Source organism: Talaromyces proteolyticus (assembly GCF_021365285.1).
Source record: "Talaromyces proteolyticus strain PMI_201 chromosome Unknown BGW36scaffold_10, whole genome shotgun sequence".
Taxonomy (NCBI): Eukaryota; Fungi; Ascomycota; class Eurotiomycetes; order Eurotiales; family Trichocomaceae; genus Talaromyces; species Talaromyces proteolyticus.
The window spans coordinates 1231415-1256273 of NW_025764286.1; the positions used below are offsets into that span (position 1 = coordinate 1231415).

General features: G+C 48.8%; 8 protein-coding genes across 8 annotated transcripts; 5 read left to right on the forward strand and 3 right to left on the reverse strand.

Moving 5' to 3' along the window:
• Positions 1 to 1409: 1409 nt before the first annotated feature.
• Positions 1410 to 4675, forward strand: BGW36DRAFT_302737 (Sec23/Sec24 family protein; the record flags this gene model as incomplete). Its single annotated transcript, XM_046211819.1, has 6 exons — positions 1410 to 2705; positions 2755 to 2852; positions 2919 to 3253; positions 3300 to 3737; positions 3793 to 3984; positions 4035 to 4675. 6 exons carry the CDS (start codon positions 1410 to 1412, stop codon positions 4673 to 4675), a joined length of 3000 nt encoding a protein of 999 aa, XP_046068897.1.
• A 2337-nt stretch (positions 4676 to 7012) lies between these two features.
• Positions 7013 to 7585, forward strand: BGW36DRAFT_302917 (uncharacterized protein; the record flags this gene model as incomplete). The annotated part of the gene is made up of 1 exon (XM_046211832.1): positions 7013 to 7585. One exon carries the CDS (start codon positions 7013 to 7015, stop codon positions 7583 to 7585), a length of 573 nt encoding a protein of 190 aa, XP_046068898.1.
• Positions 7586 to 10852: 3267 nt separating this feature from the next.
• BGW36DRAFT_430766 (putative 40S ribosomal protein S20) lies at positions 10853 to 11415 on the reverse strand (the record flags this gene model as incomplete). The annotated part of the gene is made up of 5 exons (XM_046220885.1): positions 10853 to 10893; positions 10947 to 10990; positions 11040 to 11137; positions 11198 to 11323; positions 11374 to 11415. The coding sequence occupies 5 exons, from the start codon at positions 11413 to 11415 to the stop codon at positions 10853 to 10855; spliced, it is 351 nt and encodes a 116-aa protein (XP_046068899.1).
• A 538-nt stretch (positions 11416 to 11953) lies between these two features.
• On the forward strand, positions 11954 to 12139 carry BGW36DRAFT_301775 (uncharacterized protein; the record flags this gene model as incomplete). The annotated part of the gene is made up of 1 exon (XM_046211724.1): positions 11954 to 12139. A coding segment is annotated over one exon (186 nt), but the record flags the coding sequence as incomplete, so codon positions are not given.
• Positions 12140 to 12481: 342 nt separating this feature from the next.
• On the reverse strand, positions 12482 to 13881 carry BGW36DRAFT_399787 (uncharacterized protein; the record flags this gene model as incomplete). Its single annotated transcript, XM_046218561.1, has 3 exons — positions 12482 to 12713; positions 12735 to 13292; positions 13358 to 13881. 3 exons carry the CDS (start codon positions 13879 to 13881, stop codon positions 12482 to 12484), a joined length of 1314 nt encoding a protein of 437 aa, XP_046068901.1.
• Positions 13882 to 17583: 3702 nt separating this feature from the next.
• Positions 17584 to 19957, forward strand: BGW36DRAFT_32907 (fungal-specific transcription factor domain-containing protein). The gene is made up of 2 exons (XM_046212787.1): positions 17584 to 18418; positions 18483 to 19957. The coding sequence occupies exons 1-2, from the start codon at positions 18064 to 18066 to the stop codon at positions 19838 to 19840; spliced, it is 1713 nt and encodes a 570-aa protein (XP_046068902.1). The 5' UTR covers positions 17584 to 18063; the 3' UTR covers positions 19841 to 19957.
• Positions 19958 to 21016: 1059 nt separating this feature from the next.
• BGW36DRAFT_399767 (putative MFS transporter) lies at positions 21017 to 22705 on the reverse strand (the record flags this gene model as incomplete). The annotated part of the gene is made up of 5 exons (XM_046218556.1): positions 21017 to 21572; positions 21631 to 21864; positions 21915 to 22424; positions 22484 to 22501; positions 22566 to 22705. 5 exons carry the CDS (start codon positions 22703 to 22705, stop codon positions 21017 to 21019), a joined length of 1458 nt encoding a protein of 485 aa, XP_046068903.1.
• A 909-nt stretch (positions 22706 to 23614) lies between these two features.
• On the forward strand, positions 23615 to 24859 carry BGW36DRAFT_302783 (uncharacterized protein; the record flags this gene model as incomplete). Its single annotated transcript, XM_046211826.1, has 1 exon — positions 23615 to 24859. One exon carries the CDS (start codon positions 23615 to 23617, stop codon positions 24857 to 24859), a length of 1245 nt encoding a protein of 414 aa, XP_046068904.1.

Here is a 24859-nt window from a genome sequence, read left to right on the forward strand (position 1 = left end):
CAGGCTGACTCCCCACTTTCAGAACACTTTCAGACAGGGGCCGCTAATGCCAGCGAGCTAGCAGTTAACGCAACGATTGGCGAAAACATCGACAGCAGTTGAAGTTGGAGGTTGAGTCGAGGCCGAGGATCGGCCAGGGCTTAGGAGGGCCTAAGGTGATAGGCGAGAGATAACGAATTAACTTAGCGGTCTGGTGGAAGGCACGGCCCGCATGCGCCATATACGCCGAGCTCCATCGAGGAAATACTTACGACTACTGCTGCTCTGCTATTCATAATCTTATTGTATTAATACTTGTGCTGCAGCTGGGGAAACTCTGCCATGCCTTCTCGTGCCCTTAGTCTGCCACTTGCGCATTTGGTTGGCTCACGTTGAATATCACCCGCCGGGCTTGCTGCAGCCAAAGAGGTGCCGTACAGAGCAGCGCGACGAGGAATGGGCCACGCCTACTAGCTGCGTTCTATCACTTCTCAGTAGCTCCAGCAGCAGCTTCTTTTCTAGCGAGCCCCACTGTGCATCAACCTGGTTCAACCTCATACAATTCAGTGAAGGCAGTCTGGTCTCGGGTGTCACCTTCAGAATGGCGTCATATTCAACATCTATCTATCCATATATAGTGTCCCTTCGGCCGTGCATCACGACTGCATGCTGCACGACTTGTCTTTGTGTGGAACCAGCTCCCTGCAACTTCTTGAAATCCCTGCGACACAACTTACCTGCTGTCCTTCCAGCGCCATCTGCCCCTCCGTTGCCGAGACCAAGGACATAACCACATCGGAGATAAATCTATTCTCCCGGCTTCTGTATACCAGACGGATGCGCCTGTGCTTGCATTTGTAGACTGTAGGCAAATCGAAATAAAAGAGCGTATTAATTTGAGCTTGCCGGATCTTTTATATAGCCTAGGCAGGTCAATGTCGTCCTCAAAATAGGCAGCCTCGAAGGTAAATCATGCGTAAAAAGGGTGAATTGCTTCGGCTTTGGTTTAGAAAATAAAGCTTTCCGCATGTCCAAGGTCTATCTCTGTGAATGCCCTTTGTCGCCATTGTTGACAGGGAGGATGTTTTGTGAGGGAAGCTGCACGTGCCGAGGGGACCCCATCCGCATCGGCAACAAGTAAATCCGCGACAGCCAACCAGAGAACTTTGGGTGGTCAATTCGACATTGGATTTCCATCGGCCAGCTTCGCTTTTGCCAAACAACAACATTCTATACACGTGCACCCAGAGCCAATCCAGCGGGGAAAGTTCTCCAGCTCGAGATCGCAAATTTATTTCTGTGCGTCCTTTCCTTTGGCTAGAGGTGATGGAACGGTCCTGAACGCGCCGAGTCGAATTCCCCTGAAACCCCTCCCCGCATCCACATCAATACTTTTTCGTGACCCCCCTCGCCGCTGCAGATGAATCGCAATGTCTGGTTATAGCACGGATAACGCAATAGGACATCCTGTTGCTCCTGGAGAAGATCCAAATCGGCAGCAGCAGCAACCAGGACACCCTACATCCGTCAACCCATACGCAGCTTATCAACATCCCGCAGCGCCATATGGACCACTGCAGCCTCAGCAGTTTGCTGGACAACCTGGTACCGGATATCTTGCAGGATCAGTGCCACCTGCACCGGGGGCGCCGGAGGGAAATACGATGGCGGGTTTGGCTTCTCAAATGGGGGGACTGGGAATAGCTTCAGACGCGGGAGCTCGCGGTCACAAGAAAAAGCATCGGCACGCTTACCACGACATTGGAGGCCCAGCCGGGGGCGTCCCATCGCCTCAAGGACTCGGTGCCTTTCCTCCACAGAATGAGGCTGCGACGTCTCAGTTTCTAAATACTGGGCTAAACCAACCAGTCACACAACAAGGAGCACAGCCTGCTCTGGGCCAACCTGCTAACCCTGCAATGGGTATCCCAACCCAGCCAGGGTACCAGTCCACTGAGGCAGGTTCAGTACCTACACAAGGAAAGATAGATCCGGAGCAGATCCCAAGCGTGCCGAGGTCGCGAGATATGTCGGCTCAATACTATCATAGTCATGTCTATCCGACTATGGAACAACACGTACCGCCACCTGCTTCGATTCCATTCATCACCCATGACCAAGGCAACTCGTCTCCCAAATTCGCTCGCCTTACACTGAACAATATTCCAGCAACATCAGAGTTCTTTAATTCAACTGGTCTACCAATGGGGCTGATATTGCAGCCATTAGCCCGCTTAGACGCTGGAGAACAACCCGTTCCGCTCATAGATTTTGGTGAGTTAGGTCCACCAAGATGTCGAAGGTGCAGGACATACATCAATCCGTTCATGACCTTCCGATCTGGAGGCAACAAATTCATTTGTAACATGTGCACATTTCCAAACGATGTCACACTAGAGTACTTTGCACCTGTTGATCCGTCAGGAATACGTGTCGACCGTGCGCAGCGACCAGAATTGATGATGGGAACGGTTGAATTCACGGTGCCAAAGGAGTATTGGGTTAAAGAACCAGTTGGACTGCAACAATTGTTCTTGATAGATGTGAGCCAGGAGTCGGTAAATAAGGGTTTCCTCGAGGGGGTTTGTCAGGGCATCATTAATGCGCTTTACGGCGAGGATGCTGATACGACAGAAGACAACGATGGCGAGCCTAGGAATCTTCCGGAAGGGTCGAAGATTGGTATCGTTACTTTCGACAGAGAAATCCACTTCTATAATCTTAGCGTAAGTATCAGAAGTTGTGATTCACAGGGTGTCTACTAAAAAAAAACAGGCGCGTCTCGAAAAGGCTCAGATGATGGTAATGACAGATTTGGAAGAGCCATTTGTCCCATTGAGTGAAGGTCTTTTCGTGGACCCGTACGAGTCAAAGTACGTTTGTTAGATTGATCGACTGGGCTTTGCACGGCATTGTATTTACTAACTTGACTCTTCCAGAGCCGTCATCACCTCCTTACTCGAACAATTGCCAACATTGTTTTCTCATATTAAATATCCCGAGCCTGCCCTACTACCTACAATCAAAGCAGCCTTAGCGGCACTACAAGCAACAGGAGGAAAGATTATCTGCTCTCTTAGTAGACTTCCTACCTATGGCCCTGGAAAACTGGCTGTACGCGACAAGAACCAATTCCCAGATGGAGAAACTAGGTTGTTTGCAATTGACAATGCGGAATGGAAGAGCATTGCTACTAAACTAGCTGAAAGCGGCGTCGGTATCGACTTTTTTGCTGCGTCACCAGGCGGCGCGTTCATGGATCTGACAACAATTGGTAGGAGATAGCATGATTCGATTGCTTGGACTAACACTGTTCGCAGGTTATGCTGCAGCCATCTCAGGCGGAGAAACCTTCTTCTATCCGAACTTCCACGCCCCTCGAGACTTGTTAAAGCTTTCTCAAGAGATAGCTCACACGGTCACTCGAGAGACAGGATACCAGGCTTTGATGAAAGTCCGCTGCTCAAATGGGCTTCAAGTTTCGTCATATCACGGCAACTTCCTACAACATACATTTGGAGCTGATCTTGAAATTGGAACAGTTGACGCTGACAAGGCTTTGGGGGTTCTTTTCAGCTACGATGGGAAGCTCGATCCTAAGCTTGATGCTCATTTCCAGGCTGCCTTGCTGTACACATCAGCAAGCGGCCAGCGACGAGTGAGATGTATCAATATTGTGGCTGCAGTGAATGAGGGTGGGCTTGAGACGATGAAATGCATCGATCAGGATGCGGTTGTTTCTATCATTGCAAAAGAAGGTGGGTTACAAGTAATATCATGCTATTGACAACATTGAGCTAACGAATTATCCAGCCGCGTCAAAGGCAGGAGACAAACCATTAAAGGATATCCGTGCCAGTATCACGGAAAAGACCGTCGACATCTTTTCTGGGTATCGCAAAAACTTCTCAGGCTCACACCCCCCCGGCCAGCTTGTGCTGCCCGAGAATCTTAAGGAGTTCTCAATGTACATGCTTGGCATGATCAAGTCGAGGGCCTTCAAAGGTGAGCGTTGTGACTGTTCGATTACGTTCTCCTACTAACTACCAATCTAGGAGGGAGCGAAACTGCAGACCGACGTGTGCATGATTTGCGCATGCTGAGATCCATTGGCTGCCTCGAGACGTCATTATACCTGTATCCACGTATTCTCCCGATTCATAATATGAGGCCGGAGGATGGGTTTGCCAATGAACAAGGACGACTCCAGGTGCCTCCCGCGCTACGGGCTACGTTTTCTCGTATCGAAGAAGGCGGGGTCTACTTGGTTGACAATGGGCAAGTGGTCCTACTCTGGTTGCATGCCCAAGTGTCGCCCAATCTGTTGGAAGACCTCTTTGGACCGGGGTTCTCATCACTACAATCTTTGGATGCTAACACGTCATCGCTGCCCGTGCTGGAGACACATCTCAATGCGCAGGTTCGGAACCTTTTGCAGTACCTGTCCACGGTGAGAGGTTCGAAGGCGGTTACGATCCAGTTGGCACGGCAAGGACTGGACGGGGCCGAATTCGAGTTTGCGCGATCATTGGTGGAGGACCGCAACAACGAGGCACAAAGCTACGTGGATTGGCTGGTACATATTCACCGCCAGATCAATCTTGAACTGGCAGGGCATCGGAAGAAAGAGGAGGGAACGGGCTCGGGCGAGGGTGCTCTCTCCAGTCTTACCGGGATCCGAGCGCCGTACTGGTAGGCCTGCCTCTGTGCTGGTAGATATGGCAGATAGGACGAGTACCATGTTAATACCTTTTGATTTATGTCTCTCTCATTCTCATAAAAAGTTCACTCCAATATAATAATATCACTTATGAACTATTCAAAATACCGACCTGTTCGTAAGGCTGGTCTCATGGCTCTCAGTGAGATGGATCAGCGTCAATGCAGGAACAGCAGTGTAAAATTCTGCAGAAGGCTTAAGCCAAAGGCAAAGCAAGCCACAGACATCATTCGTGGCTGCACGATACGCTGGCTCCAGCAAAGTCGGTCGAGAGCGAGCGATTTTTCGAATTAATTTTCGAGTTATTAATTAAGCGTTGGACTAATTATCGGCCATGGCAAAATGGTGCTGGATTGCCGATTCGAATCGACGCCGTCGTGGCGATCACCAATCGAAACACGTGGATCACCAGCCCTAACGGGGCCTGGCAGACAAGTATGAATTTATAAATTGTGAGATAATGGTAATATGAGCTGTCCTAGTTACTGCGCGGGGGAATGAGCAGTCGCATTTCCGGTAGTCAATAATAATCATGGTAATATTAACATGTGTCATACCCTCAAAGTGGACCAGCATAAGCAAACAAAACGACAGGACGAAAAATTCTCCTCGCCTCGTTCGCCACCGCGGATACAACCGAGGAGCCGGTGAGCAGCAGCAAATGATGTCGATATGATGGATCGGGAAAGTTGGCAACAAATAGAAATAGCCGATGATTTTACTATCGTTCAGGCACCGCACCGCACCCGCTGTTCTGGATGCGGGCGTCATTTCTCCATGGCTGCTGAGTGGCCATGCTGGTTTCCACCTGGGATGACCTGGCAGGGGTTTGCTACAGGAGAATGCCAATCACGAAGCCCTACTCGGCGGATGCCTTTTTCCAACCTCATTTCCTTGAACCTTTTCCTTTTCGTGCCCGAGAGGGGAAGTATTATTCATGTCGGTGACTAACGACTTGCTTTTTTTTCCTTCTCCTCTTTTGTAATCTTCTTTGTAGGCGTTTGCCATTCGGGATGCTGCTTTGATCACGGAACGCTGGAATGGGTAGTTGGAAGAGTTTTCTTTCTTCCAGGATTTCATTTCGCGACTAGCAGAGAAACGGCTCTGCATGCTAGGCCGCCCTGCTTAGCATGTGTCGGCACGCCTGATACCATTATACCACTCCCATTGACATGAAATCGCGGCATAGCGCTATTGCCACGGAGATAGTACACTGCGGTGGTCGTGCCCATCAACACTGGTACAACCACGCACAGCAGGCGGGCCAGGCACGCTCGGCGTCCACGGTGCTAGGCAGCCCGGTGGAGCATCGCTTCTCGATCGTGATAGGCTGACAGGCCAGGGCTAACCCTTGGTCTGCAATCTATCAGGCAACTCTATTCCATTTCCCAGGCGGCGTTAATTGGTGCGTGTGCTAACTACTCCTGAGTTAGTGTTGCTCAGTGCCTGAACCACTAAACCACCTCCCCAAATAGAGCCCCGATTGGCAGCCTCTACACTAGAATCTCGGAAACGTGGTTTCAATGAATGAATTTAGATTGCTGAGATATTAGCCGAACCTTCGGCAGAGGAGCACAACTGAGGCCATGCCTGACTTTATGCCATTTTCCGGCTTCAAACTCGCCAGCCGCTGTGCTGACGCATATCATGCAACATGCAATTTTTTCAGACTGGCTGGTGCCAACGTCGCGGCGGCTGTCAGGCACGCACCAATCAGGCTCGGCGGGCGTCAGCTTGCGTTGTGCCTCGCCAGCCGGAAGACCGGCCTGCTGCGCTAACAGGTCAGATTCAGTCCCGATGGAGAGTCGGGCTGGGGCCTCTTCGAATCCTGTGCAATGAACGGCCCCCTCCTCTGCCATCCCATGCCGCCGTCTTTAAGGCGCCGAACTGGCTCCACCCTTGAAACGGAAGCGTGGTCCAGACCCAACGCCATTCTACCACGACAGCAATGCCACCTCGGCCTTGACGCTCAACGGGGCATGTCTTCAGTCGTGAGCAAAATCGTTCGAAGGAGTGGATGCCACTGGATGGCCCGGTCAGACTCCACAGCCCTTTGAGCCCTCGAAGAAAGAACCTGTCCCCCACCCACCGACCATGTAGTACGCGTATATATAGTATAGCTCTCCCCGGCCCTCGTGTCAGCGCTTCTTCTTCTGGATACTATAGAACTATCACTCCTTGAGAGCAGTCATTCCTTACATACATCGATTATCTCTTTGATAGAGATATCAGTCAGTCTTTTCAGCCTCACACGCTTTGATACTATCCATCCGACACCCTTTCGTTCAAACAAAACCAAGAAAACCTGTCAAAATGTTCGCCAAAGCTCTCGGTCTCGTTGCTGTTCTCGGCGCTGCTGCCTCTGCCATGCCTGCTTCGCACTACAGCCGCCATGGCCACAGCCACAACTTCATGCACCGTCGTGACAACATCACCTCCGACGGTGTCGAGATCACCAACAACATGGAGCAAACCATCTACCTCTGGTCTGTCGGTGACTCCTCCAGTGAGATGCAAACCCTCAACACTGGCGATACCTACTCCGAGATCTGGCAAACCCGTGCCGTTGGAGGATACTCCATCAAGATGTCCTTCAGCGAGCAACAGACCGATGTCCTGCAGTTCGAGTACACCCTTGAGGACCCAACCATCTGGTGGGACCTCTCCTGCATCGACATGGGCTCCAACTCCCAGTTCACCACTGTCGGCTTTGCCGTCAGCTCCAACGACGTTACCTGCCCGTCCGCCACTTGCGCTCCTGGCGACTCTGCTTGCGCCGATGCTTACCTGGTTCCCTCTGACAACCAGGCCACCCACGCCTGCGCCAGCGCCGACCTGATGACACTCAACCTCGGCCCTGCCTCCAACTCCACCTCGACTGCTTGAGCATCAAGTTGGACTCGGGTCAGGCTAGACGTCTGATTCTTTTACTTCCTGATTTTCATTACGAGCTATGAGTGACGTCTGCATCAGACCAGCGATTAGCGAGTGTATTTATTTGTGATTTACCTTTTTTCTTCCCTTCTCTTCTATTTGATACTCCCGACCCTACGAGGGAAGAGTTTTAGGGACAGGCCAGGTTGCCTATGGAGATCAGCATCACCTGGCCAATGTGTTTATAGCAGGTTGGTTGGTGTACAAGGATTTACAGGACATATACTGGGTTGTCTGTAGATAGATAGTTTGGCATTGATATCCCTTCCGTTGTATATTGGTTTATCAAAAGTGTGACTTCAAAGCTTCTACTCTTTCAACTCTTAATTCCAATTCATCCCAATTCATCTTCCTGTCAGGGGCTGATGACTAGCGGGATAATAATAGTCAGGCCTAGACAAGCGATGTCACTCTGAGGAGCTGGCGAGATCGGTTGGCACGTCCAGAGTCAGCATTCTAACAATTCAGCTTGTTTATTATTATTATCTATGCACTAATTATTTACTATTATATTGATTCTGTAGTTATTTATTTTTGCGTTGGTCAGCCCAATCCTCTTGAACGCAATAATAATCGCCTGTCGGGGTCCACATGGGGGCTACCCCTGAACCCTGACCAGAACCAAAACATCTCGAATCAGGTGTTCCCAATGCAGTGAGTATATAATTATCTAAGTTTGAGATTTAGGATCGGCGAACCATGCATACGAACCACAAGCTTTTGTACTTTGTATGTATTTTGGATCCACGCTGCATTGATATGTGTATATGTGTATGATATACCATCGCAGGAATACTCTCATGAATCAAGTAGGGCCAGCCAAGACCATGTCCAAAATAGATGTAGCTATGAATAGCATCCCCCGGTCCATCCTGCATACCTGTATAATGACACGGGAAATTATAAGTAGTAATCCTGATCTAGTTCATGCGGCAGTGCATTCAGGGGAGGTATGTTAGATACCGAGGCGGTAATCCGCGCAGACCTAGAAAAAGTTCGCCGACTGCCGACTAGTAAGATTCATAGCCAGTTGGATCTGGAGGGAATTGAGGCAATTGGGCATATTCTGGGATATAAAGAGGGTGAATTTAATTAAGTTAGAATCAATTTTATATATATAAGAGAGCTTGAATAGATTTGTGGGATAATATAGATGTAAACTCCCTAGCAACTCGTTTACACTAGCTTTCTTACTATGCATTGTATTCTGTAGTATCATCTAATTGATTCCGACAGACTTATTTGACCGGAATTGTTACGATTGAGCTATGCACACACTTTATTTCTTTGTTGCTTTTGAAGCGAGGACTTCTCCCAGGCTATCTCAGTAGATCTATAATTAGCAGGTCAAATACCCGCCGTTACTAGACCATCTTCGGCCTCAATCTCCACAAGAAGCTGAAAACTATGGTGCTCTAAATATCATCACTGTCAGCAAAAAGTTATCCGATATTAATCTATTAAACTTACCGGAGAAGAAACGCCTTGATTCTAAACGCCGTCTTTGAGTTGCTGGATTTGACCCGCTGAATTTGTCAGGGCGTCAGACATACCTAGTTGTTTAGAATAGGCCTCCGTTTTCTCCTTTCCGGGCACTTTGCGGATGTCTTGCGTCTCACAATTTGAAGCAAGAGATTTACTTGAATGCTAAGTTGAAGTTGTGGAACTGTATCCTCCCTAGCTTGATTGTTCACTGGCCTTTGTCCTTGCATCTGAGTTAACATATGTGGAACTGTGTATGAGCTCAAGAGACGCTGCTGCCTCTTGAATTTTTTTTGTTCCTCAGAAAGAAGCTACTTGTGGATATTCTGATTTTTATTGTCATCGCTCGTCGACGAGTACGCTAAGTCAAGAATTTCCTCATCGCTCGCTGCAGGGCTGAGAAGATCTGCGAGAACCCATTCACCGTCAGGCCCCACCAGTGAGCAGAATTTCTGTGTTAAGTTGTAGAGCATATGCACATCTGGACAAGAATGATGATTCATGCCGAACCAGAGGATCATCCAAGAAGATGATCGGGAAGTAAATTTCGAGAGCAAGAGGGACTCCGGGTAGGCATCACGCAGCGAGATTCCGGGCCTAAATAGGGACCGCTGAACTAGATTCCAGGATGAGATTCCCTAAATTGACGTACAGACCCTTGCCAGTCAACTACCCAATCGAAGATGATGTTTCCCCGTATATACAAAGAAATCGCACGCTTCTCTATTATATCATTATCTGTTAATAACTACACTACTCAGAGACATACCCAGATTGTATGTATACGACTTTTTCTTAAAGCACCTTCGTACTAAGCTCTTGCTGCTTTCAGTCTTCTTGGCTGGCCGCTTGTCCTTAAAGCCAGGTATTAATTTATAACCATCCCCGTCGCTGCTTGGTCTAGAATTAAATTCTGAATCATCCTCTCCATCTCCCTCAGAAGAAATTCGGACTGGTTATTTGACACCGCAAGCAATATCCGCTTCGTTACGTGAACTATAAAAATTCGTCGAGCAGCTACTATTACTCACCACCGCCTTCGTGAAGACATTAGCTTTAGGTTAAAATTAGTTTACTTGAGCGATGGACCTTCGAGATAACAAGCCACGAAGAGTAGCTACCCCAATCGGAGCCCAATCTTCTTCTTCGGTGGAATCATCTTCCATAATTTGAGCTGAGAAGTCGGGTTTCAAGCTATGGCTCGAGAGATTGGCGCCTATGACTCAGATAACCTTGCCGTTATGAAATGGGGACATTCTGGTTGATTGGAAAGGAGCGTGGGGATGCTGGTGTGGGAACTAAGTAAAATGATCAACATGGGTCATCGGATGATTTTAGGCCTATGGAATGTTTTGAGCTTCTATGGAGCAAGAACCTGAACAATTCTTTCAGCAAGCTACAAGATGCTCTATTTAGGTCTCGCCAAAAAAAGGTCGTGTAATGCATAGCGGATTTACTCAGCGGGCAGAATGTGGGACTGTATAAAAGCTTTCCGACCTGGTCAATTATTTTCATTTGTAAAGACTGAGTTAGGCTAACAGAGATTATTGCATAGCACTTGGGCTTGACAATAAGAGTCAGATAGCGATATTGAGAATGACAATATGCTCCCAGGCTCAACAATCTAGTTAGTCCTATGTCCAACCTATGTCCCTTCCGCGATAAAGCAATGATGACCTGTGCTGTGAAGTCCAGCCAGGTAATACTATTGGCTAGCAGGAATCAACTAAGAACCAACTAAGCTGCAATAGTCACCTCAACTTCGACCCCGGCCTCGACTGTACACTGTCAGAAACAAACACAGAACACAGGTACATGGATCTGTGCTTACTGTTGATGATAATGGCTTTGACGGCCTCTGTAGGAGCGTTAAGGCTAGGATATATTAGCATCGATTTGTGAAGCAGGACAGATCATTTCGTACTCAATCAATCGCTTGTGAATGCGCATCTCATAGCGATCCCAGGTCTTGCTGCCCTCACCATTGGGTGTTTTCCGCGTGACAATGTTGAGGGTTTTCGTCTGCAGGGTGTCAGAAGCAATTATAAACCAGATAAAGCTGATAGACATGGCAATACATACCGGAAGACGAACTGGGCCCTTCACTGCAATGTTCTTGGATTGAGCGCGTTCAGAGAGCTCGCGACAGACCTTTTCGAGAGAGGAAACATTGCGGCCCGTGAGGGTAATTCTAATGCGGTGGACCTTCTATGATGGGTTAGTTACCATGTTGGAAGTGTCGGGGTCCCTCCACAAACAGGCTGGTCATTGAGCTCCTTCTCAGGCTTCTGATAAGACATGTTGATGGCCGTCAAGACTTGCACTGTAGTAAGCTGCGGTAACGTGATGACGGTCCAGGCCGGGGCGTTTCTTGCGTGGTGGTTGAAAAATACTTTTCCGATCAATATTGCAATCTGTGTGAAAAAGGAAAATTCGGTAGGTACTAGTGAAAGTTTGAGCGTAAAAGTCACGTGCGGCTCGTGGCCTCGCCAGCCGTGGTTGCTTATCTCAGCGGCTAATCCACTAGTAAACTAGCGCAGAAATTAGTCCAATGTTCCTCGCGATTCTTACTGCAAATGTTCTCATGAGGCGCTAAGAACTAGCCAAAATCACGTGTTCTTTCTATATGCCGCTTTATCAACTCATTGTTTTGCTTCAATTTTTGAAGTTATTCAAACACGTCAAAATGCCTCCTACTCAGCGTGCTCCAAGGCACGAATTAACCCCTTAAAAGCGCTCTCGAATATGGGAACCGAAGGCAGGTGGCCTCTCTTATGTGCGAATTCATCGTGTGCATCCAGAGATCCCCTTAGGTTTTAAAGCAACGAAGCTGTGGACGATAATAAATCAGGGTCTCACTCAGGCGCACCACGCAAGATCACTAAAGAGGAACGAGATCGGCTTATTGATCTGATAATTTTACACCCTCTTATGAAATATAAGGTACTTATGAATGAGGTTGATAAGGATATTCATCGCACCACTCCTGGGAGATTATTTCAATGTATGGATATGCGCAAATGATTACAAAGTCGATCGGCCAGAGTTGACGCCTGAACATGCCTTGGCTGGGTTCGCGATCATCCCCACTATATACACTTTCCAAGGTATGTACGTACTAGTAATGCAGCGAGAGATTGTCCGGTTTTCGGCTTAGTCTTGTTTATTGGCGTTGGCGTTAAGGCGCGCCTTTTTAGTGCTTCATGAAAATATTTGCAACCCCGCAGGTTGACTACATCAGATCTTATGTCTAGAGCTTTGTATATCTAATATTTCTATGTAACAAGGGGCCACGCGATATTTTGGAATCGAATGACTGTTATATTCTACTAACTATTAATTAACAACAAATACGATCAAACATAACTAAGAATGCTCTTCGATGGCGGAAACCGCGCGCGTGTTGCTATCTCTACCCGCCTTGACGGTAGCAAGAAGCTCAACATCAACATCAAGCTGCCTTGTTCCAATCGCCGCCGAATTCTCAAGCCTTTCATTATCTAAACTGTAATCTCGATACTCGACACGCGCGGTTTTCCACCATCCAGACTTCCGTCTATGCCCGTGACATGGGGGTCCTGATGGCCGGCGTCGTCTCCTGTATCGCAACGCCACCAACGCATGGTCTTCATTCGGCTCTGCAAAGCCGAAGATATTGAAAATAACCATTATCAATAGCACAGGAAAATAGCCAACCCCGAAAACCCAACCGGCGTGCGCGTTGTACTTGAATGGTGAAATAGTCCAGTCGTATGCAAATGCAATGGTATACACGACCTTTACCGCCAGAGTCGTTATTATCAGCTTGTATTTAACTGGCAGCACTCTGATCCCGTGCAATATCCCGCCAATGATATCGTATCTTCTCACGCCTAGACGGTACCGATAAATACTATGGCCTAGACTGTAGCATATCACCAACAACGCACAAAGCGCCATAAAAGCTGCGCTTTTGAATCGCGCATCAGTGGCCGTTGGTCTTGCCCCGGTTTCCTGCTGCTCCGGGCTGCGCTGCAGTTGAATTGCAGTCCAGCTTCGCGGCACAGCGAGCAAGAGGTTCATCCATGCGAAGATATAGAACAGCACTGGCAGCCAGGATTCCTGGTCCTCTCGACTAGTCTCGACGGGCAGATCGCCTGGGTTGCGGTCGTAAATCTGTCTCTCTTCCCAGCATGCCCTGTATTATTTTATCATTAATCAGCGTTGTATATGCGATAACATGCATTTATGTTCTAAGCTCACCAATGCCGTACATCTTCCCATACGGCAGCTAGTAGCGGCGGTAGCATGAGATAGTAGAACAAACTCTGCAGGATAAGAGGCAGGCTCTGTATATAGTATCGATCCACATCAATACTCATAAACCCGCTGACAACCCCGCAGATACCTGCAATCACCAGCCAACACCACACCAAGCGACGGCTATACGTTGGCCAGCGCTTTTCGCGTGGTAGATGGATCTTGCCATGCTTCCGCAGATTGAGAAGGGTGATGATGATAGAGGCGGCGAAAAGGACGGCAAAGGTTATACCTAGCTTGGCGTGGACTTGGATGTCAACGATGGGGGAGTAGCACGAAGTGCCGTTGATCACGGAGCCATTGATGTCCATTCGAGGACGGTAGGCGTCAAATACTAGCCAGCAGAAGCTCGCGTTGGAGAGCGTCCCGTTGGAGTAATATGTGTAATTGAAGCGGCGGAGAACGGCGGTATTGAAGTGAATGCCATTGAGAATCGCGTCGGTGGCATTGTCTCCCGGTGCAGGCATCCCAGCGCCTCTGCTCCAGACGGCGTACATTGTATCGCGTATGATATTGTATGACCTTGTGATTGATCCATTTTCATGCTAGATCATGAGAAGATGGAGTATTCTTCGGAAGCGTCGGCTTAAGAAACTTTCGGCGTGCAAATGTTTGGAAGCATGACGAGGCATGAGATATTAGAAGTATAGAGGCCGGACCAATAGGAAGCCGGCATTAAGATATCCGCGCGAACAAACTTCATACAACCACGAAAAGTTATTATAAACAGGCTATGCTTCGTATGACATGGAATATACTGATCTGGAAATTAGAGTCGGGTCGTACATGAACCTAAATATGTGTGTTATAATATTCCAGATGCTGTGCGACTCGAATCTGCTTCCCCGCAGCCTAGAAATTGGCTGCGTGACGAGGACCAGGACGATAATTCTGGGGTTGATCACACGGTCCATCCCAGCCTCAACGGTGATGGGGAATTCTTCTTCGAAGAATGTCAAAGAATGTCGTCGTGGTTGACAGACATAGCAAGCCATCGCGAGATTGTTTCAAAACACGAGCGATTTGCGGAGCGCATTCTGCAAGGAGTTGGAATTTCGACAGTGGACGCCGGGTATCGGGGTCGCACCATCATACTATTATTAATGAATACGATTTCTAGAATATTAAGAGGTACCGCGGACTTGTACGAGAATCGTTATTTTCCGGGAGTCACATGAGGCGACCTGGATCGCCAGGCTGACAGCAGCCCAAGCCCAAGCCCGAACTGCGTCGTACAGGTAGGTAATTTTGCCCGAAAGACAACCCAATCAGATATCTAATTTTTTTCGTCGCCGCTGTTCAATCCCTTGCCTTTGTATTGTCATTCTGCGCATACCGAGTGCTTCGCGGCAGACATCTCATTTGAATTTAATGGTCATCAAGGAAAGTATCGGTGATCAAACGACAATGAGCGGTTTAGCGAGATCGTTGCATTGGCTGCTGTACCTGCCTATTTACGTGGTGGATCGGCACGCATCGCTGGCTATATGGCGGGGCCAGGGTATCAGGCTACTGTGTAATGCTGATTGCCACGGAAGTCGGCACCGAGTCTCGACTGTCAACTTCAGTGTCATCATCGTATCGACCAACGTACATGGTACTATCAAGATCTCCAGATGCTTCTGAGATGGCATGACGCGGTGGAGAAATTCGCGGAGGACTCCGGGCCCACCATCCTAGGTGTGCAGTGGAGTGATCGCATTATTATTGATGGGTCGATATAAACGAACAAATAAGAGGGAAGGAGGTACACACTTGTAACTTAGGAGAACTGCGTCGCACGGTGCCTGGACACACTACTCCAGAGGAGAATATAGTACATAATAATAACGATCGAATGAGCAAGGGTAAGAGCCAAACAGGAAGGGGCGAGACGGCCCGTGTGGGCCGCGCTAGGGAAGGGCCCGGCTTGCCTGATCGAGACATCCGCTCTCCACCAAATACTTTACAGCAAAATAAAGAATACAATACACAAGAAACACCTCAATAATAAATATAATGTGATGATACTGTATAATGCATATGTATATATGTAAATATATTATGAGATATAAGGCGGAGTCCGGAGTAATAATAATCACAACTATAAATGATCCATCCTAGACATTGAGCTGGACAGTACGACGTACGACATAGGACACTTGGATACTTAGGATACCGAGAGATTGGAGTCCAAGCTTCAAAGTCAAATGCGGAGTGCAGCTGCTCAGCCGCAGAAAAATTTTCGCGCAGAAAAAGCAATTCTCGCGCGACTGCGGTTCGCTTCCCCATACTCGGTGCGACATTGTCTGCCTTCGAGTGGCTGTGGCCGTCATGGAAGGGAAAAAGAAAGAAGAAAAGCGCGCGTGGCCACTGGCCAAAAAAGGCTCATTGGCATTAGGTCGTTCCAATTATTACTTGATAGTAATGTCTTAATAATCGCTAGCACTGCTGTATTACATGATCAGACCTTTTGGGAACCATGTCAGGTGCCTGTCTGTGCTGTGCGGTCTGTTGGTTCCAGGCTGACATGGAATGTCGACACGTCTCAGACGCAGTCAGCACGGCCGTCTGAATAGCCAGTCATTATTGCATTGTGTTTCACTATTGTTATTCTTTAATATCGGCAGGATTCGCAGTCATACCTAATATATAATAAATAATAAATAATTTTAATATTAGAATCTGTGGGGACTGCAGCTGGATTGCGGAGGATCTGCCGCCGCCTAATCATCGATAGCAATGCCTTACGCAAGAATAACCATCTAGACCATACCATTAAGCTCATACCTACCATCGATCATAGCAATATTAGGATTAAATAGCTGTACATACAACCAGCCCATAGACCATAGTCCTGTTCATATAATATCTCTATTGTAGCAACATTGAATTGTACACGGTCCATGGTTCAGTGCGGAACGGGGCGGAAGGCTGCCGGGACCCCCACTCTCAACAATACATTGTATGTACATATATATATATATATATATACACATACTATATCTATGTAAGATAGTGTATATATATTTATATATAAATATATTAAATATATATATGTATCTATTTATTTCATATATCATATAGTATCCTGCCATGCAGTATGTTGTCATGGTCGCGTGAGAGAGTTGTTAGAGAGGATTGGAGAAAGCAATTGTCTCGAGAAAATGTTTGATAATGGAAATACGAAAAGAAACTCTAGCGCCAAGCCAAGGCGGGGCCGGCCAATTACAGTGGGTCTCCCGCAGTACAAAAGCAAAGCTGGCAAGGAGATCCTTTACATGCTTGCAACTAAGGAGTACTCCTAATGAGTAGTTACTAAGGACTAAGTTGTGGTACGTAGTAGGGACTGTACCCCATATTATTATGAGACTGAGAGTGCATTTTGCGAGGCACTGACGCAAGGGCGGCCCACGCGAGGCACGCGCCACGCTGACTCTCTCCTCTCTCCCTACTCTCTCTCGCGCTCTCCCCCTTCGGCCTCCCCGCGTCCCCATCAATTTGGCAGCGAGGACGATCTTGCACCCGCTGGTCTCTGGAATGGAGTTCCCCAGGATGAGGCGATGGTATGGGATGAACTGTGGGCGTGAAGGATTCCCAAGAAACAAGCCTGAGACACTATTGGCGCGGTTGCACCCCCCGCATGCCAAAATAGTGCGCCTGCAACCTGCAACCTGCATGCGCCGTGGGCGCCGCCTGTTGCAGCGCATCTGACCTGACTGAGTAGTTGCTACTAGCTAGCTCTGTGGCCAAACCCCGTCGAGTATAATTGCTAACACGCTTGGGCCAGGGCTCGTGCGCCTCACCTCTGAACAGTCGCGGCCTAGTCATTCCTGTACGTGAGAGAAATGGGATGCCAGTGCCTTTTTTTCCCTTTTTTTTCTTGCCCCGGCCCCGTGGCCACCCCAGCGAGAGCGAGGAGCGAGAGCAAGAGGGGTGAGTGCATCTCATCTCATCTCATATAAAAATAGGCAGGCATTCTTATATGAGGCCCTCTCCCCAGCACACGCCGCCCGCGACCTTCTCCTTCCCACAATCCATCGGTTTACCCCAGGCTGGAAAAATAAAAGCGCATTCCTGCTACGGTCTTACTTCCCCGCCTGACACGCAGTAGTGTAGCTAGTTGCCGAGCGCGAGCCATACTACTAGTATTCCATCCCAATACGCACTGTACTGGTGACTGAACGACGCAGTGGCACTCCTCCCTACACGAGCTGCTACTGCTACCACAAGTACCCTCCCACCCCTCCTCCGCCGCCTCCACTCCACTCCTCGCTGGTTCGACCCCTATTACCTATTAATTAATCCATATCCCACCCAACCCTGCATCCGTTTTCTTTTCGTCGCTTCTCCCTCGCCGCCCTGTATGTTGGCTTCCCAATGTTGTCCATGCAGAACCTGTCGCCCTCGTTGCAGAATCCACCCTCGCCCGTCGTGAATGACCATAGCGCCGTCGGACCGTTCCGCTTCACCTCGCTCTCCACTTTGAACAACTCCACCAGCAATCCTTTTCACCACCACCACAACAACCCCTACCCGGGCGGTAGTGCCGTCGAAAGCCCTTCTTCCTCAGATGACTCCCCCTCGCGAGACGACTCCGCCGACGATGCTGCCGACAACCTGGTGAGCGGTTGGTCGCGGGACGCTCTATCCCCCGAGGAGCCTTCAGAATGCGTCGCGAATCCGAGCAAACCTCTGCCTCGTCGGCAACGTCAGCGACGTCGGCAACTTTTGGCTTCACTGTCATCAACGCGACCGATGTGATGGACGCCGACTCCCCCGAAATGATTCCCAAGATCGAGGAGCTGGAGGAAGAGGGCGACGGGCTGCTGAAAGCGGGGGAGGACCGTACCGTCGACGAGGTATCCACAACCGTCGTGAGTCTACCACGGAAACGAGGCCGACCGCGCAAACATCCGTTGCCTGTACCAGGGGGCCAGGTCAAGATTGCCAAGGGCCGCTCCAAGACCGGATGTATCACTTGTCGACGACGGAAGAAGAAGTGCGACGAGACGAAACCAGCCTGTAAGCGCATATCGCAAAGATGGGACGGAGGGTTGTGACGAGTACTGATGAATCGGTCTAATAGGTCTGAACTGCCAGAAAAACGCCGTCGTTTGTGAGGGGTATCCACCCAAGGAGATCTGGAAGAGCGGCAAACAGAAGCTAGAGGATGGTACGATTCTTATATCCAGCTCTAGGCCCAGTTCTTTTTCGCTGGTGAATTTGGCTAATGCAAGCCCAACAGTACGGCGAGGTTCAATGTCGCTTCTGCCAAAAGGTCTACCCATCTTGATCGATGGGATTGAAACTGAAATCGATCGCCGCTTCCTCGACCATTTTGTCTTCGAATTCAGCCGCGTGCTCACCCTCATCAACGATGATTCCAATCCCTTCAAAGAGATTCTCCTTCCCATGGCCACCCAACACCGAGGCTTGATGCATTCATTGATGTGCCTGTCTGGCTCCCACTTGTCCGCCCGAGATCCAGAGCCTCGTTTCAAGGAGAGAAAGCACTATCATTTCGATTGCGCCATCACAGACCTCAGGGAAAGTATCAACGCGGCCCCTGTCGCCGATAATTCCAACCAAGACCCCCAATTGTTAGTAGAGGATCCCATCATCGCCTCCACGCTAGCCTTGTGTCTCAACACCATTTGTGAGGGGGAGACTAGTGGAGAGTACCGATCTCATATGGATGCAGCTCGCTATCTTCTAGTCACCCAGAAGCCCAAGAACGAGAAATTCAGGCAATTCATCGTTGAGTTCTTCCAGTATCACGACGTTTCCAATTCAATCACCTCTCTCGATAGACGACCTCTACCACTGGATGGCGAAATCCGCTTACCCGACTTTGTTCCCCATGCACAGGCCGGCACCTTCTTAGGCATCTTCGATGGCTTATTCAACCACATCTCGGAAATTACTCGGTTACGGGATCGGATCCGGCAACGACACAGTGTAGGATATGAACCGGCCGTGGACTACCAGACTCTAAGCGAAGCGGTGGCGATTGACTCGGCTCTGCGTGTGTGGGAACCGACATATACCCCGGAAACCCCCAACTGGTACGCCTCGCAGCTATATCGTCAGTCGACTTGGGTCTACCTTTATCGAACGATCCGCCCCTCTCGACCTAGCGAGAAGATCTCGCAGGTGGTTGATGATGCCCTCAAATACTTGGACCTGTTGCCCCCGGATGCCGGAGCATTCAGTATCATGCTTATGCCATTATTCCTCGTTGGCTGTTCTGCCTTCGAACTCCACCAGCGCGAGAGGATTAAGAAAGGCTTTGATTCTATGAAAGAGTACTCCTTTCTACGAAATATCGAGCCAGCCCTTAAGGTTGTCGAACGCGTATGGGAAGTCATGGATACAAAAATGGAGGACAGCTGGGACTGGGAGAAGATTATTAACGAGATGGAGATGGATTTCCTGATCACTTGAAAGGAAATCGACACAATTGAATTCGCCATTATGATAATGGCTATGGGATACGGGTCTACGATTGAGCGTCTGGTGCATTGCATGGCATAGGGTGTGGTTTTCTTTGTTTCATTATTCTTTCCCCCATCGATTCGAGATTTGGTTGCATCTTTTGAGTGCAAGTTTTGATTCGATGGAGTATAGAAAAAAAAAAAAACAACTCTGGAAAGACATCAGGCATCATTTCCAGTTTGTTTATTTATCCAGCATTGTTATATGACTGTCATGGGTGGCGAGCTTGTCTTGACTTTCGGCGATCAAATCGGCCTGGTTGATTGCTCGGTTATTGTACAGCAGGGGACTAACTCTTTGTTTGATATACCTTCTGTACATCTTACCATTTCGAGTGGCATTGTGTGTGTGTCTTGAAACCTGGACCTTGATGCATTCTGTCATGACTGCAGCCCAACAGGGGGCCGCCTGGATATACTGTATATGACAACAAATTTTTTGTACATTTTTATGCATTGATACGTGGCTACTTCTGATCACGGTCATGGTGTATATCTTTACTATATTTATATTTTCATGTGCATATTTTATGTATTGTATTTTTACTTTTTGTTACATGTATGATTTGAAAGAAATGTGGCACACGACACTATACTGTTCTCTCTATACCCACCATACCGAGACCTCAGCGAATCGGTGCAGCGTAGGCCCCAGTTTGAAACGCCGTCGACGTCGAATCAGACCTGCGAATGGTCATGCCAATCGCTCTGATCCATCAAAATGATTCATAGTCACCAAGCAAAAGCGGGGTTTCTTTCATAGTTTCACTTTCCCCGGAAAAGTTACTATGGCGTGTCCGCTTTTTGGGGAAAGGGCTTGGCTTGATTGGCCTCGGTCAGGTAGTTTTCGTGAGATACAGGTTTAGCGCCTTACACGTGTGTTCATTCGGTTCTATGTACAGTGGTACGTATGACTGTCGTATGTACATGGTATTTTTGGGTGAACTCGGCTGAGGTGTACGCCGAGTATTGGTTGATACCCCCGTGTTAGGGGTACTCCGGTGAAGACTTTGAGAGGGTTATTCGTTGTTGGTTTTGCCGGAGCCCGCTACGAGTAGCATCTGACTCCTCGACTCTTGCATACAGCTCCACTCGCTCAACATCGCCGAGACTTGCAGATTGGCACTCAGTCTCGTTTCAAACCAACTTTTCCAATATTGCGCAACCCAAAGGCTCCAATCAGAAAAGCAATCATCATCCAGGCAAACGCAGCCCAAAAGCCCGCTCTGTAGCCTACCAAAAGCGCGTCGGGGGAAGAAGAATTAGACGCGGACTTGGAATAGTGCTTAGTAGTTGCTGACGAAATGACTGCCATTACGGTCAGGCCAATCGACGTGCCAAACTGCGAAACGGTGTTGAACACAGCTCCGGCAAGCGCCTGCGTGCGCGTGGGGAATAAGTCCGAGACAACGAGCAGGCCAATTGTGAACAGAATATCGGCGCTGAGGGGTGCCAGGAGCTGAGCGAAGAAGGCATCGTACCAGTATGGCCACCGCGCGTCAATCACTGCCATAAGGAGGGGGCCACCTCCGCTCAGAATCATGGATCCGACGACCAAGTAAAATGCAGAAATGCGATGGATCAAGAGTCCAGTGCTCAGCTGGCAGATTGATCCGACGATCATACTTGGCAAGATCCTGATTGAGGCTTCAAACGCGTTGAGATTTTGAACTTTTTGAAAGCTGCCATCTTGTCAGAAAAATATTCTTGTAGGTTCATTGGTTAGGACAAGACACTTACAATAAACTGCAGAATAGTTCCATTACATTGCATACTCCCCACGCAAACATAACCATCAAGCAAATGTTAGTGAAGACGCGGTTCTTCCACAGGGAGTTCGGCATTAGGGCTGGCTGTCCACGGCGTTCTTGGCGTTGCTCCCAAAGAATAAACACGGGCACGAGAGCCACAGCAATGATAAGCAAGGTGATGTTTACAGGACGTTTGATGTTTGAGATATCATTTGTCAAGGCTCTTCGATTCATTTAGCATGCATTCAAATGTCGGAATAAGACGAAACTCACGCAAGAATGTAGGAAAACAGGCAAAGAGACACACAGGAGACAAAGCCTCCAACCCAGTCAATATCAGTGCGAAGTTTGGTGATAACATCCCTGCCAGTTGTCTTTTTTTCCGCAGGCAAAGCCTTAACACTGATCATGAAAAGGAGAAAGGTGAGTCCCCCAGAGATATAGTACCCCAATCGCCATCCAACGGTGTCGAGCATTAGTCCGCCGAGAACCAGGCCTACAGAAAAACCTACTGGCTGCACAAATCCCAGGCAGGAAAAGGCAATATTTCTTGTACGTCCATTCGGAACAGAGTTCGACACAATGGCCACGGATGTAGGTAAACACAGCGATACAGCTACGCCTTGCATTGCGCGAAACATTATCAGTTCAATACCCGTTCGCGCAAGACCACAGGCTAGGATGAAGCAGCCAACTAGAAAGCATCCGATGAGGTTTACCGGCCGATTTCCAACTACGTCGGCCACCGAGCCCGCTAGAAGAAGACATGAACCGCTTGCCAGTCTAGTTCCATGACACTCAGTGGATCGTCATTAGAAAGTGGTGGAGAGGACGACACTTACGAATACACAGAAGATGGCCTAGTTGGTATAAGTATTAGCCGTTGCGTAGTCAATCAGAATACTAATCAAATGATGTACTTACCAAAAAATCAAATCCTCTGAAAGCTTAATATCAATGGCTGTCTGTGGAAGACCAATGGTCAGAACACCAGTAGCAAAGCTGCTCAGGAAGCTGACGCCGGCGACAGCGAGGATAATGTTCGCCAGTCTCCAGGTTGACATCTGCAGACCATCTTCCTCAGCCAACCAAGGTGTCGTATCATCGTGCTGAGAGGTTGTCGCTGTTTCCACATTCGGCGGTGCTTGCGGTTTCAATGCAATCAAACCCGAGTCGCCGGGAGCAATGCCTCTTGCATTGGGAGCTGGAGGATGAGCCATGGGGAAATCAACTGATGAGGGTTGCTAGGAGGACCATGGCAGAGCTCAATTGCATTCTGTAACTGCAATATATAGATGATAATAATACCTTTGACTCACCGGCTATTTCCCGGCTGTCCCGGCACGCTAATTGGCCGAGACAAACCTTCCTTTGTCACAGGGCGTATGGCGGTCAGCGACTTCCTGGTATCCCTCGTGCCTTCCTATCGTCGCTTCGGTGGCATCAAGATGCTCATGTCACATTGTATATCGACCTGCTCATCCCTCATATCAACTCACACAGCCAGCCTACATGTGTTGGGACCTCATCGGTACCGGCTGGTATATAAATTACGAATTTCTCCACAAACTAAACCCACAGCCCAATCATGATCGTCGTCTGTAAAAGGGCTTACAAAACGCCAATGTTCCATTGGCCTGTCAGCACTTGAATTGTGACAATACCGGCCCCAGTGATAGAGTATCCTTGTTGCTCTCATCGCAGACAGCTTCGATTGGCCGAGTCGGAACAAACATGAGGACAGACAACTTTTGTTGCGCTATAATCCTTCGTGCAATTAGCTACATCCCACTGTAGTAGTGGCTCTGTCCTACGGTGTGGACTTCGAACAATCTGTCGCTTGACTTCCACCTTTTCAACTGCTTGTCCTACCTATTACATTTTACTCTCTCCTCTCCCTGTCGGAGCTCGCAATCGGTCGACGACTCGCCGGCTGGTCATCGCCTAACAGCATGCATTCCCCTCTCCGGTCCATGTCGGCACTTTTTTGCCTCGTTCTTTACTGGCTTTCTCCCGCCCTCGCCGAAATTATCCAATACTGCCACGATGATCCTGTATTCTGCTTCTCGGTCACACTGCAGCAAAACGAGACCAGCGGCCACGATGTCTACTTGACAATTACTGCGACACCTTCAGACCTTGGAGGCTGGACTTCAATCGGCTTCGGCACTGGAATGAAAGATGCCTTGATGTTCATCATCTACGCCGACCAGGATCAAGAGTCGCTGGTAACAAGTATTCGCACCGCCGATGGCCACGTTATGCCTACGCTCTTCCAGGGCCATACCCACGACATTGAAGTCCTGCATGCCGACGCTTCCGAGTCCAAATACTACGCCCAATTTGTTTGTCATTCGTGTGATGTTTGGTCGCCTGCTAAGATCGATGCGAATGGAAACACTTCGTTTATTTACGCTGGAACCTCCAAACAAGCTTTCCACGGCGCTGATCTGAACTCAAAACTAACGGTGCATGAATACTCGGGTGTTGTGATTGGGGATTTGAGCAGTGCCTGGAAATTGCACAAAGACGACCGCATTCCAGAAATAAAGCCCAATGAAATCATTGGATTCAATGAACCCTCCAAACCTTCCCAGGACGAGTCGGTGTTTTCCCGTGTCAGGGTCCACGGTTTCATCATGACTGTCGCCTTCATGGGCCTCTTCTTTGCCGGTAGCTTAGCCATTCGACTGCCCTTACTTCGTGCCTTCAAGTACCACTGGGTCATTCAGCTGTCCGCATCATTTCTAGCCCTCGGAAGTGCCGCTTACATGATCTTGCGATCCACGCATTTCGGTACCCATAAAATTATTGGTATCATTGTGGTTTCCAGCTTGGTCGTCCAAGCCGCCGCAGGTTACAAGCATCACATTGACTTTGTAAAGATTCGTCGACGAGGACTTTTTTCGCTCGTCCACAGATGGCTTGGACGGAGTATTTTTGTTCTAGGGACATTGAATGTCGGCCTAGGAATGTATTATCGTGGATGGTCGACGATGGGAATGCTCGGCTGGTTCGTTATTTGGAGTGCTGAACTTGTCAGCTATGCGTACGTGCAGTTACAGCATCGGCGTCGGACAATGAAGGAGCAACGGGGACAGCCGGTGGCTTTGAGGGATTCGGACAGTGAGGTGTTTGATATCGGGGACGACCTGGAGGATGAAGATGATATTGAAGGAATTCCATTGATGGAGACTGATAAGCATGGCGCGAAATAG